Here is a 15,036-nt window from a genome sequence, read left to right as displayed (position 1 = left end):
TTCAAGGATAATTATAACAATGAATGGAATTGAATAAGAACATGTAATTTCAATTATTGAATTCCTGATATGTACCCATACGAGTACATAGAATACTATGATGGTATTCCATGAAAAATTTGTACTAATTCTCTATCAGCAGTTTCTAAATTAGTCTGTTATCTATCTGTGAGAAACTCCAGTATTGTCTAATGTTATATTTTTCTAACTTTCCATCAGTCTGCCTAGATCTTGGGTTTCTTTTTCTTCCATACTGGTATCAAATGCCTGTTTTGTTAACCTTTATTTCTCATATTCTGTTACATCTTACATATTTCTGAATGCTGCAGATATCAAGTTCCTTCCCACTAACTTCATTTTTAATATTTTGTTTTAATGAAAAATGATGGAGACAACTACTATTTTTGACTAACCGATGTTTTGGCCTTCACTTGAAGATAATCATTTTGAGTGTCATACATATATATATATATATATATATATATATATATTTTTTTTTAAATTAATAATTATACTGGGGGTGCTTAAGGGTCAAAGCTGTATAACTGAGAGGAGACCTCCACATAGCCTTTAAAGGAATGCGAAGAACCGACCAGGGCTTCTGACCTAATGTCCAGTCCTCACCTTCTCGTGGTGCACCCTGTTGGGTATCTACTTTGATACTGAACGAACGAGGATGGGCTGGCAATTTGGGATTTAGCCGACCAAATTGTATTCTTATTGGTTAAACCAAAATAAAAAATGATGGTACAACATGACAAAATTTCATGCCGGCTGGGGCGTCGCCCAGTTAAACAAGGCCCCCGTTGTTTTCGCCAGGGAACCAGGGCGAACAGCGAAAAGTCAGCTACTGGAACAAATCTGAAAACAAACCCCAACTCAACATCACCAGAGTTAAAGATCGGTACTATCAACGTAAGAAGCCTGAATGGCAAAGAAATGGAGCTAGCTGAGGAATTAGATAAGTACCAGATCGACATAATAGGGGTGACTGAAACAAAAAAGACCAAAACTGGTGAGATCTTTCTGAGCAATAAATACAAAATGTTATATTCAGGCAATAACAATCAAGGAAAAGAAGGAGTAGCCATAGTATTCAACACAAAATACGAGGCTAATCTTCTTGAATGGCAGTCAGTCTCAAGTAGAGTAATGTGGGCAAATATGAGAATGGGGAACTGGACAATGAGACTTATTTGTGCCTATGGTCCCACAGAAGGTTCTACTAAGGTAGAAGTGGAGGAATTTTTTGAGGCATTAGAAAAAGCAACTGACACAATGAAAAAGGAAAAGTTGGTCCTTGTTGGGGATCTAAATAGTAGAGTAGGAAATTATTGTGAGACATACAAAAATATTTTGGGAAAATTTGGAGAAAAGAGCAAAGCTAATAATAATGGCAAATATCTGTTGGATTTCTGCTCAGGACATGGACTGGTTATTACTAACACCATGTTCCAACATAAAAATGTGCACAAATTCACATGGAGAGAAGAGGCTAGGAATAAGAAAAGTCTCATTGACTATGTTATTGTTGATAGTGATGTTTTTTCCCTGGTGCAGGACACCAGAGTGTACAGAGGATTTGAAATTGGAAGTGATCACTATTTAGTCTTGAGCAGGATAAAATTGAATTTCATATTGAAAAGAATAACATGTAAGAAAGTTTTAAAGCGAATAAAAGTTGAGCAGCTCTCAGATGTAAACTGTAGACTAAAATACAGAAATATTATTGAAAAGAAAATGAAAGAGTTTGAGAACAGGAATCAAACCTTGGAGATTCAGTGGCAAACTCTGAAGGAAACATTGATTGATTCTGCCAGAGAGGCATGTGGTGAGGTTGTGTGCAAAGATAAAAAAATCAGAACTCCCTGGTGGACACAGGAAGTTAAAGAGGCAGTGAAGGAAAAGAAGAAAGCATATCAAAAGTTCCTGGCAAATAAGTCAGCTTTTACTCTTACAGAATACAGAGACAAATGTAAGAAAGCTAAACAGTGTGTAAAACTAGCTAAACAAAAGTCATGGGAGGACTTTGGCAAGAATATAGAAAATAAATATCAAGAAGGTGGCAAAATATTCTGGAGGTTGTTGAAGAAGCTTAGGAATGGAGGAAAGAGTGCTGTAAAAGGAATTAGAGATGATAAAGGTGAAATGAAAACAGGAGAAAAAGATATCCTTGAAGTATGGAGTAATTACTTTGAAAAACTGCTAAATGAAACAAGCAGTGATGACAGCACAGTGATAAAAAACACTGACCAGGCATGCAGTCAGGAATACATATCCATACTTGAAGTAGAAAAAGCCATCAAAGGCTTGAAATGTGGAAAGGCAGCAGGAATAGATGATATTCGACCAGAAATGCTGAAGTATGGTGGTATAAGAGTCTTACAGTGGCTGCACTGCATAGTTCAGAAAGCCTGGACAGAGGGACGAATTCCCAATGATTGGAGTAGAGCTCTCATAGTACCCATATATAAAAAGGGAAATAAAACTGAATGTGAGAATTACAGAGGTATTTCCCTACTGAGTGTTCCTGGCAAGATCTATGCAAGTATACTTGAGAAACGGTTGAGAAGAATTGTGGAAGAAAAGCTTGGTGAAGAACAAGCTGGATTCAGGCCAAATAGAGGCTGTCAGGATCAGATCTTCACTTTACGACAAATAGTCGAGAAAGCATGGGAATATAACAAAGATCTGTATTTAAGTTTTGTCGATTTGGAAAAGGCATATGACAAGGTGCCAAGAGAGAAGCTATTCAATACGCTGCAGTTATATGGTGTCAATGGGGCATTATATCAAGCAATACTTAGTCTTTATTTGAGTTGTGAGTCAGCAGTTAGAATTGAAGGAAGTACAGGAAGATGGTTTAATGTTAAATCTGGTGTGAGACAAGGATGTACATTATCCCCTCTGTTATTCATTATCTATATGGATCACATTATGAAGGAATGTGGTATTAAACCTGATATCAAAATTGGAGATGTTAATGTCAGCTCTTTGCTTTATGCGGATGATGTTATACTTCTAAATAAATCCGCTACAAGTCTGCAAGATTCTCTGACTAAATTGAATAGCTGTTGTAATAGATATGGTATGAAGGTCAGCAATAAAAAGACAAAGACAATGAAAATAGGCAGAATCATTGAAAATGTCAACTGTGTTGTGAATGGAGAACCTGTGGAACAAGTAAAACATTTCAGTTACTTAGGCACAATTTTTACTGAAGATGGTAAACTAAATATAGAAATAGACAACAGAATCAGCAAAGCTGGTATCGTGGGAAGTCAATTGAATAAATTCATATGGAATAAGAAAGAAATTAGTCGGAACACTAAATTAGCTGTATACAAGACTGTGTTCAAACCAATTTTAACTTATGGATCTGAGAGCTGGGTCAGAAGTAAAACACTTGACCAAAGACTAGAGACCGCAGATATGAGAGTCCTGAGAAAGATTAGAGGCGTGAACAGATGGCATCAATGGCAATATCATATTAAAAATGAGGATATTAGGAAAGAACTTGACATTGTCAGCATCCAGGAATGCGTTAGCAGAGCTAATCTCAGATGGTATGGTCACTTAAATAGAATGGGAGAGGAAAGATTAGCAAAACAAGTGTTCTCTGCCAGTTTGGCAGGAAAACGACCCAGAGGAAGACCAAGATATAGGTGGATTGATACGGTACAAAGTGCCTTAGACGATAGAAATATAAGATCTGATAATGTTGGAGTCTTGACAAGTAACAGACTGATTTGGAGGAAAATTGTAGATAGGAAGTTAGTAATGATGTAATTTTTTCATGTAGTACTGTCATATCCTGTACACCCCTTGAGGTTACATGGCAGGAATTTGATGATGATGATAATTATACTGATTAAGAACACCAAGAATGGTAAGAAAACTTTAATATAACACGACTAGTTTCGTCGGAACGCTGACTTCTTCAGGTGTGTAAATAACAAAAAACTGAAAAATAACAAGGTAGAAAACATGGACTTCTCAAATTAACAAAATAGGAATAGCAACAGTCATATTTGAACTGGTGTCCGCTCGGCAGGACTAGCGTGAGTTGTAAGTGAGTGGCAACTGATTCGAGAGCGCCAGAACTCAATCACTGTGCTGTGGGTGTCAGGCAAACTATAACTTAAATTGTTGTTTATGTGTGTCACACATAAACAACAATTTAAGCTACAGTTTGCCTGACGCCCACAGCACAGTGATTGAGTTCTGGCGCTCTCGAATCAGTTGCCACTCACAAGACACACATAAACAACAATTTAAGCTATAGTTTGCCTGACGCCCACAGTGCAGTGATTGAGTTCTGGCACTCTCGAATCAGTTGCCACTCACTTACAATTCACGCTAGTCCTGCCACGTGGACAAGTTCAAATATGACTGTTGTTGTTCCCATTTGCCAGCAAAAGTTAGTCGATTGGTAGAGCCTCTACTACTATTGGCTCACGCAAAATGTTAAGCAGTTTGAGCACGGTTAGTAGTTGGAAGGGGTCAATCGTTCTATGCTGTTGGCACACACTCTCCCTCGATGAGTCTTTGGACTACTTGGAGGAGTCACATAATAATAATAATTTTGTTAATTTGAGAAGTCCATGTTTTTTACTTTGTTATTTTTCCATTTTTTTGTTATTTACATACCTGAAGAAGTCGGCATTCCGACGAAACTAGTCGTGTTATATTAAAGTTTTCTTACCTTTCTCGGTGTTCTTAGTCAGTATAATTATTAATTTTTAAAATGTCTACAATCCGAGTCAATACTAGTCGCAGTATATATATATATATATATATATATGCTAAAACAACTCTAGTTTTGTCAAGCATTAAACTACTGGCTAGAGCCCTGTTATTTGTTTGGCTAGAGATTACTAACAGATAAAACAAAAGTTAGGTTAGAGATTAATTACTGATAAATTAAGGGGGGAAAATATTGATGGCGGCCAATATTTGAAATAAGAACTGAAATTATTGCTTAGTCCTAATTTGAGGATTGCTGGAGAACTTGAAGAACCAACCCTACACATTCAGCATACATAATTTCTGTTTGTGTGATGGTTCCACCATCAGTATTGTTTTTTTGTTGTAATTTATATGATTAATCTCTATCTTAACTTTTGTTTTAATTTATCTGTTTGTAATTACTACCCAAACAGATAACAGACCATCTAGCTTTATAGTAGTTTTTTCCCCACCATAGGTCAAGTCAGTAGTGTTAATGACATTGATATGAAGATCAAAACCAGATAATTATTATGGTTTATATTAAGTTATAGCTATTTCTCTAATACAGCAGTTGTTTCCATAACTTATTATAATGATTACTTATCACTATGTAACTGAAATAAATGATTTTGATACTGGTTCCATTCATTTCCTACCCTAGATTTTCTTGGAAACTCTGTTATCTTTGGTGTTTAGTCTCTAATTAGTTGTTTTTTGTATGTATCACTACTTTCTGATCTGACTCTCAGAAATTGATTTTAACAATTTCATTATTATTCCATATAAATTCTTCATAGACAATAATACTGTATTGTCTATATCCATATTAATTTGCTATCTACACTAAAAATAATGCCAAAATAGATTATTTTTTTTTTTACTTTTAAGTTCTGTATTTCTCCATTTAGGATGCAGTAGATGTTTACGTGCTCTTGCCTGTTTTATTGCTATTGTTGTATGGGTATTTGAACTGGTGGATTAAGGTAGTTCTCTGGCAAAGAGACTTGTATGAGGTTGTGGTCTGAGTTACCAAGAGGAGAACCGACATCCAGAGTATACCTGAAGGGGAACTTGTTAGGGAGAGGGCAAGTGTGTTTGTAGTTTGAAGAGGGTGGGGGGGTATTCTGGTTGGAAGATTGATGATCTAAGAGAGGTCATCGCTGATGGTAAACACCTCAGCATCCCTGTCTTCTTGATTGGTTTTTTATTTATTCGTATGATGATATAAAGGCTGTGAGACCTCTTTTACGGGGAAGTACGGCAATATCTCAGTCCCCCCAAATTTTATAAAAACTTGGGAGACTGAGATGTTGATAAATGACCGGATAAAATAAGATTCTGGCCAAATAGGCAGAATAGCCAACATTAGAATGCTGAACATAAGGACTATGGGGGGGGGGGATGAAAAGGTCCAATAAACATCTGGAACAAAAATGATATTAAAGCAACTGATATAACCTCAAGAAAGAACATATCTTTAACTTCTCTTCAGAAAGAACATATATGTTCTTTCTTGTGGTTATATCAATTGCTTTAATATCATTTTTGTTCTAGGTGTTTATCAGAACTTTTCAGCCACCACTACCTAATTTCTTAAATTTCAATATTTAAGAAAATGTATATCCATTTTCTCCACTACAGCCAACCACTCTGGACTTGCCAATTATGCTTTGGATATCTGCCATAGAATACATTGGAAGAAAGGTATTCTACTTCATTGCAGCATATATAAATATGAAAGAATTTTCCTTGAATCTGCTTCTCTCATAAGAAACTACCCTCACCCGAGCAAATTTGGAAAGCTTTCATCCTCCGTACGTCAACCCAACTGCAAAGGACACCCAATTTAGGCCTACTTTCAGCCGACATGCTTTATCTTCATTACTTAGTATAGTTCCTGCATGTGCACATCTTAATGTTTTGTTTCCTGATGATGGCAATTTGACTTTGCCCAAAATATTAGAAGTATTAATTAAATTTATTTTAGTTAATATATTAGTATACATTGTAATTTCCTTAAAAAATAGTTAAGATGATAATTAAGATAAGAAAATAAATAGATACTTGTCAAGTGAAATTTATCTTCTGACCAAGCAAAATAAATTGTTTTAAAAAAAGAAAGCGAAGGCTATCATGGATGGTACTCAGAGAATGTAATCCAAATATTTGCTTAAAATTTGAAGCTTTTATTTAATTTTGTTTTGTTTTCCTTTATTTTTGTTATTCTTATTACATTCAATATTTTAACAATATTTCTAAGGAATTTATAAGTAAAAGTATATTATACAAAAGTACAGTGTAAGTACTTTGTTTTGTGCCCTCCTGTGATGAGTCCTTGGACTTCCTTGGTGGTGTGACGTAATAATAATAATGATAAGCCATAAAAAGTCTCTTGGTATTATTTATAACCAATATTTAAGATAAAAGTAAGCAAGTCTAACTTTGTAGGTTTGCTTATTTTATGAAACAGATTATGGTTCGTGAGTGGTTTTTTTTTTTAATTTCTGGAATATATGAAGTGAGATAGGAGGGTCGAAATATTGAGATTTAAAAATTGCTGTTTTTGTTCTCCAAAATTTATTATATCTTATTCTTTGCATCACTGCTTATTTTTAGAAACTATTGAATCTGATTTAGTATTACTTTCAATAGCCTGTTGCATAATTGATACTCATTAATTTTTTTTAATATTAAATCCTGTTTCAAATAGGAGACTGGACCTAATCCTAGTGAGATTGTTGCCCAGTTTGCAGCTCAGGTGGCAGCTGTTGCAACTTTAGATATTAGTAATAAATCACAAGCTTCCAAAACTAGTTCTCCTGTTGTTCCACCTCCACATATAAATTCTCTAGATGGAGATCAAGAAATATGTTCAGAAATTGTTGTACAGGATAGTGTAATGGAGACTGACCTTAATGCCCTTAATGTGGATCATACAGTGCATGATCGTGACACTCCTATGACTGAGGTTAATATTCCATCTTGTGCCTCATTGACATTAAGTGACATTAAAGATTCAGAGAGGAATGTTATAAATGCTAAAAATGAAGATGAAAAAGAAAGATTTCAAGAAACTTCAGAAATAGTTGGCACTTCAGAATCTTTAGAATCATGTTTGGTATTAGATATTAAAGGTCCAATTGAATATGACTTAGAAGATAAAGAACGAGACCTTTCCTTGGATTCTAACACAAATATTAATGCTCAAAAATCAATAATTTCAGCTTCCACATTGCAAAATGAAGTTATTGAGCCAACAGAACTTGGTTTAAGTAAACTCGAAATCTCAATTCATGATTCAGTAATCAAAGAAAGCAACATAAATAGAACAGATTATTCTGAAGATCAGGGTATTTGTTTGTTTCTTTCTGATATTGACCATCCAAAAGAAGAAGAAGAAGAACAGTCCGAGGAAGTATTAGATCAAAATGAAAATAGACAAAATGGTGAAATCCTTGAACGGTCTAATTCTCCAGTTCATGAAGAAAAGCTCATTATTGAAGGTGAGTTATTTTATAAGCATAATCTTTTAAATTATATGAAGTTGGAAAGTGGCGCAAGTCTTGTTAACATTTGAATATCTGAAAGTTGATTATATGTTTTTGGTTTGTCTCTTTTCATGTAATGTACCTGATGGAGTCTTCTAAGAAGACTAAATTAGATGTGCACTTTATTTAAGTAAAAAAAATAGTATTTCTGTTTTTATCTCTTAACTTCCAGTCATTTGATCTACTTCAAATACACACCCACAAATAATAGCAGTTGTGTTTTTCATATTTATTAGCTGTACATAATTTGAACTTACTCCATGTTTCTTCATTGCTTTTATGACTGTTTTTTTAATTGAATCAAAGACATTTTTATGGTCTATAAAAGCTAAATGCAATGGGAAATTGTATTCTCTGCATTTTTCTCTTAGTTGATCCAGTTTGCAGATGGATAGTTGTGGTAAACCTTTTACTGAATATGTCTTTAAAATTTCCTTTAAAATTTGGTGATTCTAAATTACAAATGCCAAGAAGTCATATTCTTGGTTTAATCCTTTATCCAAGTATAAGCAAACAAATTTGCATGTGAAGTAACTTCACGACTGGACAGCTCATACGTAGAGGCTAATAACTTTACATTACTTGCCTTAGTATCCCATAATGCAAAGGACATATCCATACGGACATGTATAGTGCTATGCATTATGGGAAGGACCACTACCCAGACTGGTTTCAACCTTTATTGAGGTCTCATCAGTGGAAGCCAGACCCAAATGTAATACCTCGATTGAAGTAATGCAGTAGTCATATTTCCATATACAAGTAGTCAAAAGTTGTCACACCTTATTACTAAAATACAAATTCTCTGGATTAGTGATAGATGTTTATAGTTTTTCCACTCATATTCTTGGTTTACTCCTTTATGCAAGTGTAAGTAAACAAAGTTTGCACATGAAGTAACTTCACGACTGGGCGAACTTTGTTTGCTTACACTTGCTAGCTTATACTACAAAGAATTAAAAAGCTACAGACATAAAATGTTTAATATTAAGCAATGCTAGAATACAATGGATAAAATTAAAATAAACAATGAACATGTGAAAGCAGGTGTACTGGTTGGTATTATGGCATTCTTCCTCCAACATAATGACTATCACAGCCACGTTATGTGAATATGAGATATCTAATGAATGAAGACCACGAACTTGGGGGGGGGGGGGGTTGCACTGAGTAGGAGTATGCAATTTGGATGCCTCCTTAAATTTCTCAACAAAACCAAACTGGTTACATTCAATGTAAGGCATTTTTGTTTTTTGCTAAAGTACTGATTTATATTGAGATTTCAACATGCTTAAAATGCTCTGATGTGCGGATCACTCCAGAACATTCTATTTCACCAACATTTGCAAATGCACATAAACAGTGAATCCAGCAAATCCCTAGCTCCTTGGGAGGAGGATGAGGAGATTTCAGAGAATGTAAGAATTTGGATATCTCAAATAGTGGATTAAAAGTTGCTTTTATGTCATGACTTCAAAGTAATAGAGATTTTTAACATCGCAGATACAAGGAGCGATTACCACACCCAAGTCTTGTTTGTTAATTTCTTAGGTTGGATATGTAATATCTTGTCAGACATCTTACTCCCATATTCATTAAGGGAACAACTATAACTGTTTGTTTTCTATGTTGCTAGAGATGTTATGAGCTTGTTTCTTTAATATTTTTTTATGCCTATCTTCTATAAGAGGTGAGACCAAGCTGGATTCCCTAAGTAAATTGAATAACTGCTGTAATAAATTTGGTATGAAAATCAGGTATGCAAACATCAACTGCATCCTGCATAGAGAACTTATAGAACATCTAAAGTCTTCAGTTATTTAGACAGAATTTCTATTGAAGATTGCAAATTAAATATGGAAATATATCGCAGAATTTCCGAAATTTGTGTGTTATGAAGGAAACTGAATAAATATATATGGAATAAGAGAGAAATTAGCCAAAACACAAAACTAGATGAGAAGACTGGAAACCACTGATATGAGAATTCTGAGAAAGATTAGGGAGTTGCACATGTGGTATTAGGGATATCTTATTCAACTGACAAAATAAATAAATAAATAAACTTTGTAAGTAAAAGTAGTCAGACTTACATCATCAGTGGTAAAAGACTTGTATTAAAAAAAAAATAATAAAATAAAAATAACAATACAAAAAACAGTTACGTCTGATGGATTTTTTTCACTAACTTCAACAGTCTAGTATGTTCCATTAATTATGATGGATTCATGTTTACAAATTTAGGGACACAAAACACACGTGTTGAAATGATTATTTTACTTATTATTAATAAAATAACACTAGACGTTTCGACCCCTGTATTTAGGTCATCATCAGAAAGATACATGTGTATAGGAAACCAAGTTACATGCTCTTGCACTCTATAAAGGTAAATTAAATCTACGCTGTTAATTAATCTTTTTCTTAGCCTCACCTCTAGTGATAAAAAAAATTAAATAAATAAATAAAAAAAAATCATAATTAATAAATAAAATAAATAAAACTACAATAAACTCTGCTAAAGTCCTCCTGTATTAAGATTCTTCTTTCTGGATTTGTACGGTTCAGATTGTTATACTACGATTTTCTTCTGGACTTGTTTAGTTCAAGTTGCTATTGAATGTATTATGGGGGAGGGGGGAACTCCACCAAGTCTTCTTGTATTGGGATTTTTCTTTGGATTGTTCTGGTTGCTATAAAGATTGCAAATGGGTCCTCCAGAGTCTTGGAATGGTTAGGTCATCATTTTTGTTCAGATTTGGATTATGTTTGAGCATTTCACATGCTTCTTTAAATTTCCTCTTGAACCAGGTTTTGGTGCGGTGTAGGGACTCGGTAAGTTACCAATCAATTCTGTGGTATTGTTGTATCCAATTCTTGTCTTTTTTATTATACAATTTATGTTGTATCGATTCTTCTTATTCACACTTATTTTTCAACCTTTTTTGCTTTATCTCCGTAATACACTATTGGGCACCACGTGGTACCTCTGAGGGACAATGGAATTTCCTCGAGATAGAGGCAGCACCTGAGTATCAGCGTGTCTAAGATTTACCTCTCATAAAACGCCAAGAAATTTATTTGTTTCGCTGCGCCACTTAGCGCTATTAGATTATTAAACATTAACAACCAAGAGGTAATCTCAGGACAGTACTTAATGATACCTATTAACTCTGCAAACATGGCCAAAATTTACTCTTTTCTAATATCCCTTTTAATATCCCGCATAGGTTCGCATTAATATTTTATAAGCGGTGCATCGGATTCCAGAAATCACAGAAAGTCTTTGTTAGAATCAAAAGCAAGGTTTATTATACTCAAAAGTTGATGCACATAATAACACTAAATTAAATCCCATCTTAAGGGAGTTTCAGACAAGATTTATAAAATTTTAACACTACTATTACACTTATAAAATATTATACAGTAGCTTCCTAAAGTAAGAATTATATTAACCTTCGCTAATGCATTAATCATGTACTATTATCACAATCAATCCAAAACTCCGTAGCTCTGTCAGACTACACAAGATAACATTCATATCTTTCACAATCTCTTTATATTATGCCAATTCTTTACTCTAAACATATCCTTAATTTCATTCAATATAAAGGCGAACATTAACACAACGACAGATAGTAAGGTAAAAATCAATATTCTAAAGTCCTTAGCAATACAATCCTATCGTATGACATTAATATTCCTTTTCCATAACATATTAACATGGCACATATTCTATTAAACACAAACAAAGTTTACTTATCTTCCCTTTTCGGCTCTTTAGTGCTTCATAGGTTCACAGGAACAGGCCTTCTGTGGACTGCCAGACTTGCTTCTTTTCGCGGTGAATACAGCCACCAAGACTCGCGACTGCCTATCGGGATCCATCCGACATCGAGGCACTCGCATCCCACGCCACCATGAAAGACGAACACACCAGGAAAATCCAGGAACAAAAGGCCTTTTCACAGGGTCGCATGACCCTTATATTTCCCCTATTCTTCTCGGCGATTCTCGCCCTTTTCGATGACCAGCCGACTCACACTTGCTATTACGTCACGGTGTCCATTTCTCTGCCCTGCTTATTGCACGTACGCTGACGTCATTCTGTTTACTTGGGCGAGCCGCTCTCTCACGTTACAACTCCATAACCTTTGGACTTGACCCCCCCCCCCCCCCAACTGTTGAATATGTGCTTACATTCAATAATTCTTTTATACATGAACTTTTATAATGCTCTGTTACTGTTTTATACCTTCAATATTAATTTAATCACATTCGTGAATGGCACAAAATACATACTTATTTAACCTTTTCATAACAGAACACACTTGATTTATATATACATAATACTTATTCTAAGAGGCAATTTTTTGTATTTATCTCATTCTTTTGTTTGGAAAAGCATGTTAGACTGTGATAAGATAGGAATACATAATTTTCCACTCTATCACAATCTAACAGTATGTTTGGAGTGCGTGGTCAGAAAGGCCGGTTTTTCCATAATGGAGGTATTTAATGCATCATTTGTGTTCATCCTTCCTAATTGGGATGGTTCACCCTGTTTCCTCTATGTATAGTATGTTACACGTGCATTGTATTTTGTAAATCCCTGGGTGGGCTAGATGTGGAAGAGGATCTTTGGGAGAACTGAGTAGGTGTCTTAATTTTGTCGAAGGTTTAAAGGTGGTTTTGATGTTGTATATGTGTAGTGTTCTGTCCATTTTTTCAGAAATGCCTCTAACATAAGGTATGGCAATAGCATTCTTGAAATCATTTTTATTTTTACTAGTATCTCTGTGGAGGATGTTGTGAATAGTTTTTTTACTGTATCCATTTTTTATAAATGTATGGTTGATGATTTTGTATTCCTGGTTTAGAGCTTGTTCATTTGAACAAATAGTAATGTGTGTGATTATTAATAATATTAATAATAACAATTTTGCAGATTTTTAGTATTGGGAGTCCATTGTTATGGTTGAGATTAGGGCAATGCCAAAGTACTTATGAACTTTCTTTAAAGAGATAGTCATATTTATGGGAACATCTATGTGGTAATTTCACATTAATCTTTTGGCTAGTATTAGTAATCCCATCTTCTGCTAGACCTAATTTATTCTGTTTCTTGGAGGAAATGTAGGACTGGTATTCAGAGTATAGAAACAGATCAGCCTGTTTGTCTAAGGTAGAATAATCTGCAATTGCATGAGACTGAATAGACTCCAGATAGAATATCTTGCAACTGCAAGTTATTCTACCTGGTCTAGGTGTTTATAAACATCCCTTATCCACTCCATCAAAGATGAACTACAGTCCCTAGACCTGCCAGGTGTTTATCAGGTCCCTTGTAGCTGTAAACTATCCTACTATGGCCAAATAGATAGGAAAGCCAACATCTGAATTACTGAACATAAGGACTTTATTTGTTTCCACCATTACAGTCACCTCAAGACTTGTTGACCACTTTGGACACTTGCTATGCCAAAAGTATAAACTAGAATGACTTTTCATTGACTGTGCTTCTGGCTTAAGAAAACTCCCAAACCTAAACAAATTCAGTAGTGTGAAACTGCCTCAAATTTGGAAAGCTCTGTACTTGAGCCCAAGGATGGCCATTTTAACATACTAGGGAGCACTATATAGGACTTCAGGCCTGCTCTCAGTTGACAGGTTTCAATCTCATTACTTAGATTAGTGCCCACATGCTCATATCATATAACATGTTCTTTGATTATGACAATTTTACATTGCTGAAATCTTGGAAGTATTAATTAAATTTATTTTAGTTCATATCAGTCTATATTGTAATTTGGTTAAAAAATACAGCTATTATTATTATTATTATTTTTACTAAGCTTGATAAAATAGTAATTTTGGCAGTGTCCAAGGAAGAGGAGATGATTGCTTGGTTTGTAGGGCTGGTCAGATATCTAATATGTTGCAAAAGATGTAAAGACCCAATTCTCTATATTAGAATTTTTGTGGAACTTAGTGGAGTACGCCAGATGTTGTAATGTAACCTCTACTGTATGTCTGCATCTACTCTGGTACACTTTTGTATGGGAGATTCCATTGACAACTGGGTGGCATGTGTAGCTATGCAGAGAAGGATGAGAATGCATATGCAAATTATTATTATTATTATTATTATTATTATTACAGGCAACTCCAGAGAGTCATTAGACTCATTGAGGGAGGCCCCAAATCATATTCATCACAACTATTCGACATTCATGCAGTATCTATCATACCTCGCCTTAAACTCATTCACTATCACAGCATCCACCATAGACTCTGGCAGCCCATTCCACTCATTCACCACTTTAAAAGTAAAGAACCCAGCTCTAACACCTTTACTAACCACACTTTTGCCCAGTTTCCATGGATATCCCCTAGTCCTCCCACAACCAGCCCTGTTCTCAAAAATATCTTCTGAATTAATTTTATAGAAACCCTTCAGTAATTTGAATGTCTCAATCATATCTCTCCTCCTCTGCCTATCAACCAATTTTTGCAACCCACAAATCCTCAACCTGTTCTCATAAGGTTCATTCCACAGACCTATCATTTTGGTCACTCGCCTCTGGATCCTCTCAACCTCCTCCCCATCAAGAAGAAACCTAGGTGACCAAATCTAGGCACAGTAGTCGAGATGGGGTCTTATCAAGGCTCGATACAGAGAAACAATAACCTGCTTGTCAACGTATTCTTCAGCAACCAAGTGATTTGATGAGCTGATTTGGCCACTTTTGCAATG

The 15,036-nt window shown here is 34.9% G+C and overlaps 1 protein-coding gene across 5 annotated transcripts in view; it reads left to right on the top strand.

The window, feature by feature from the left end:
• Positions 1-15,036, top strand: part of LOC150107782 (eukaryotic translation initiation factor 4 gamma 3-like) — a 949,069-nt gene that overhangs the window by 409,324 nt on the left and 524,709 nt on the right. For all 5 annotated transcript variants that reach the window (XM_090392049.1, XM_090392050.1, XM_090392046.1 and 2 more), the window contains exon 9: positions 7,442-8,234. In XM_090392049.1, coding sequence (XP_090248175.1) covers positions 7,442-8,234 — 793 coding nt within the window. The remainder of the gene's footprint in view (positions 1-7,441; positions 8,235-15,036) is intronic.

Source organism: Typopeltis vanoorti, chromosome 4 (assembly GCF_054136105.1).
Source record: "Typopeltis vanoorti isolate ZY-2024b chromosome 4, IOZ_Tvanoo_1.0, whole genome shotgun sequence".
In the NCBI taxonomy this organism is placed as follows: Eukaryota; Metazoa; Arthropoda; class Arachnida; order Uropygi; family Thelyphonidae; genus Typopeltis; species Typopeltis vanoorti.
The sequence above is the reverse complement of the archived record's forward strand: the minus strand, read 5'-3'. Positions and strand labels throughout refer to the sequence as shown.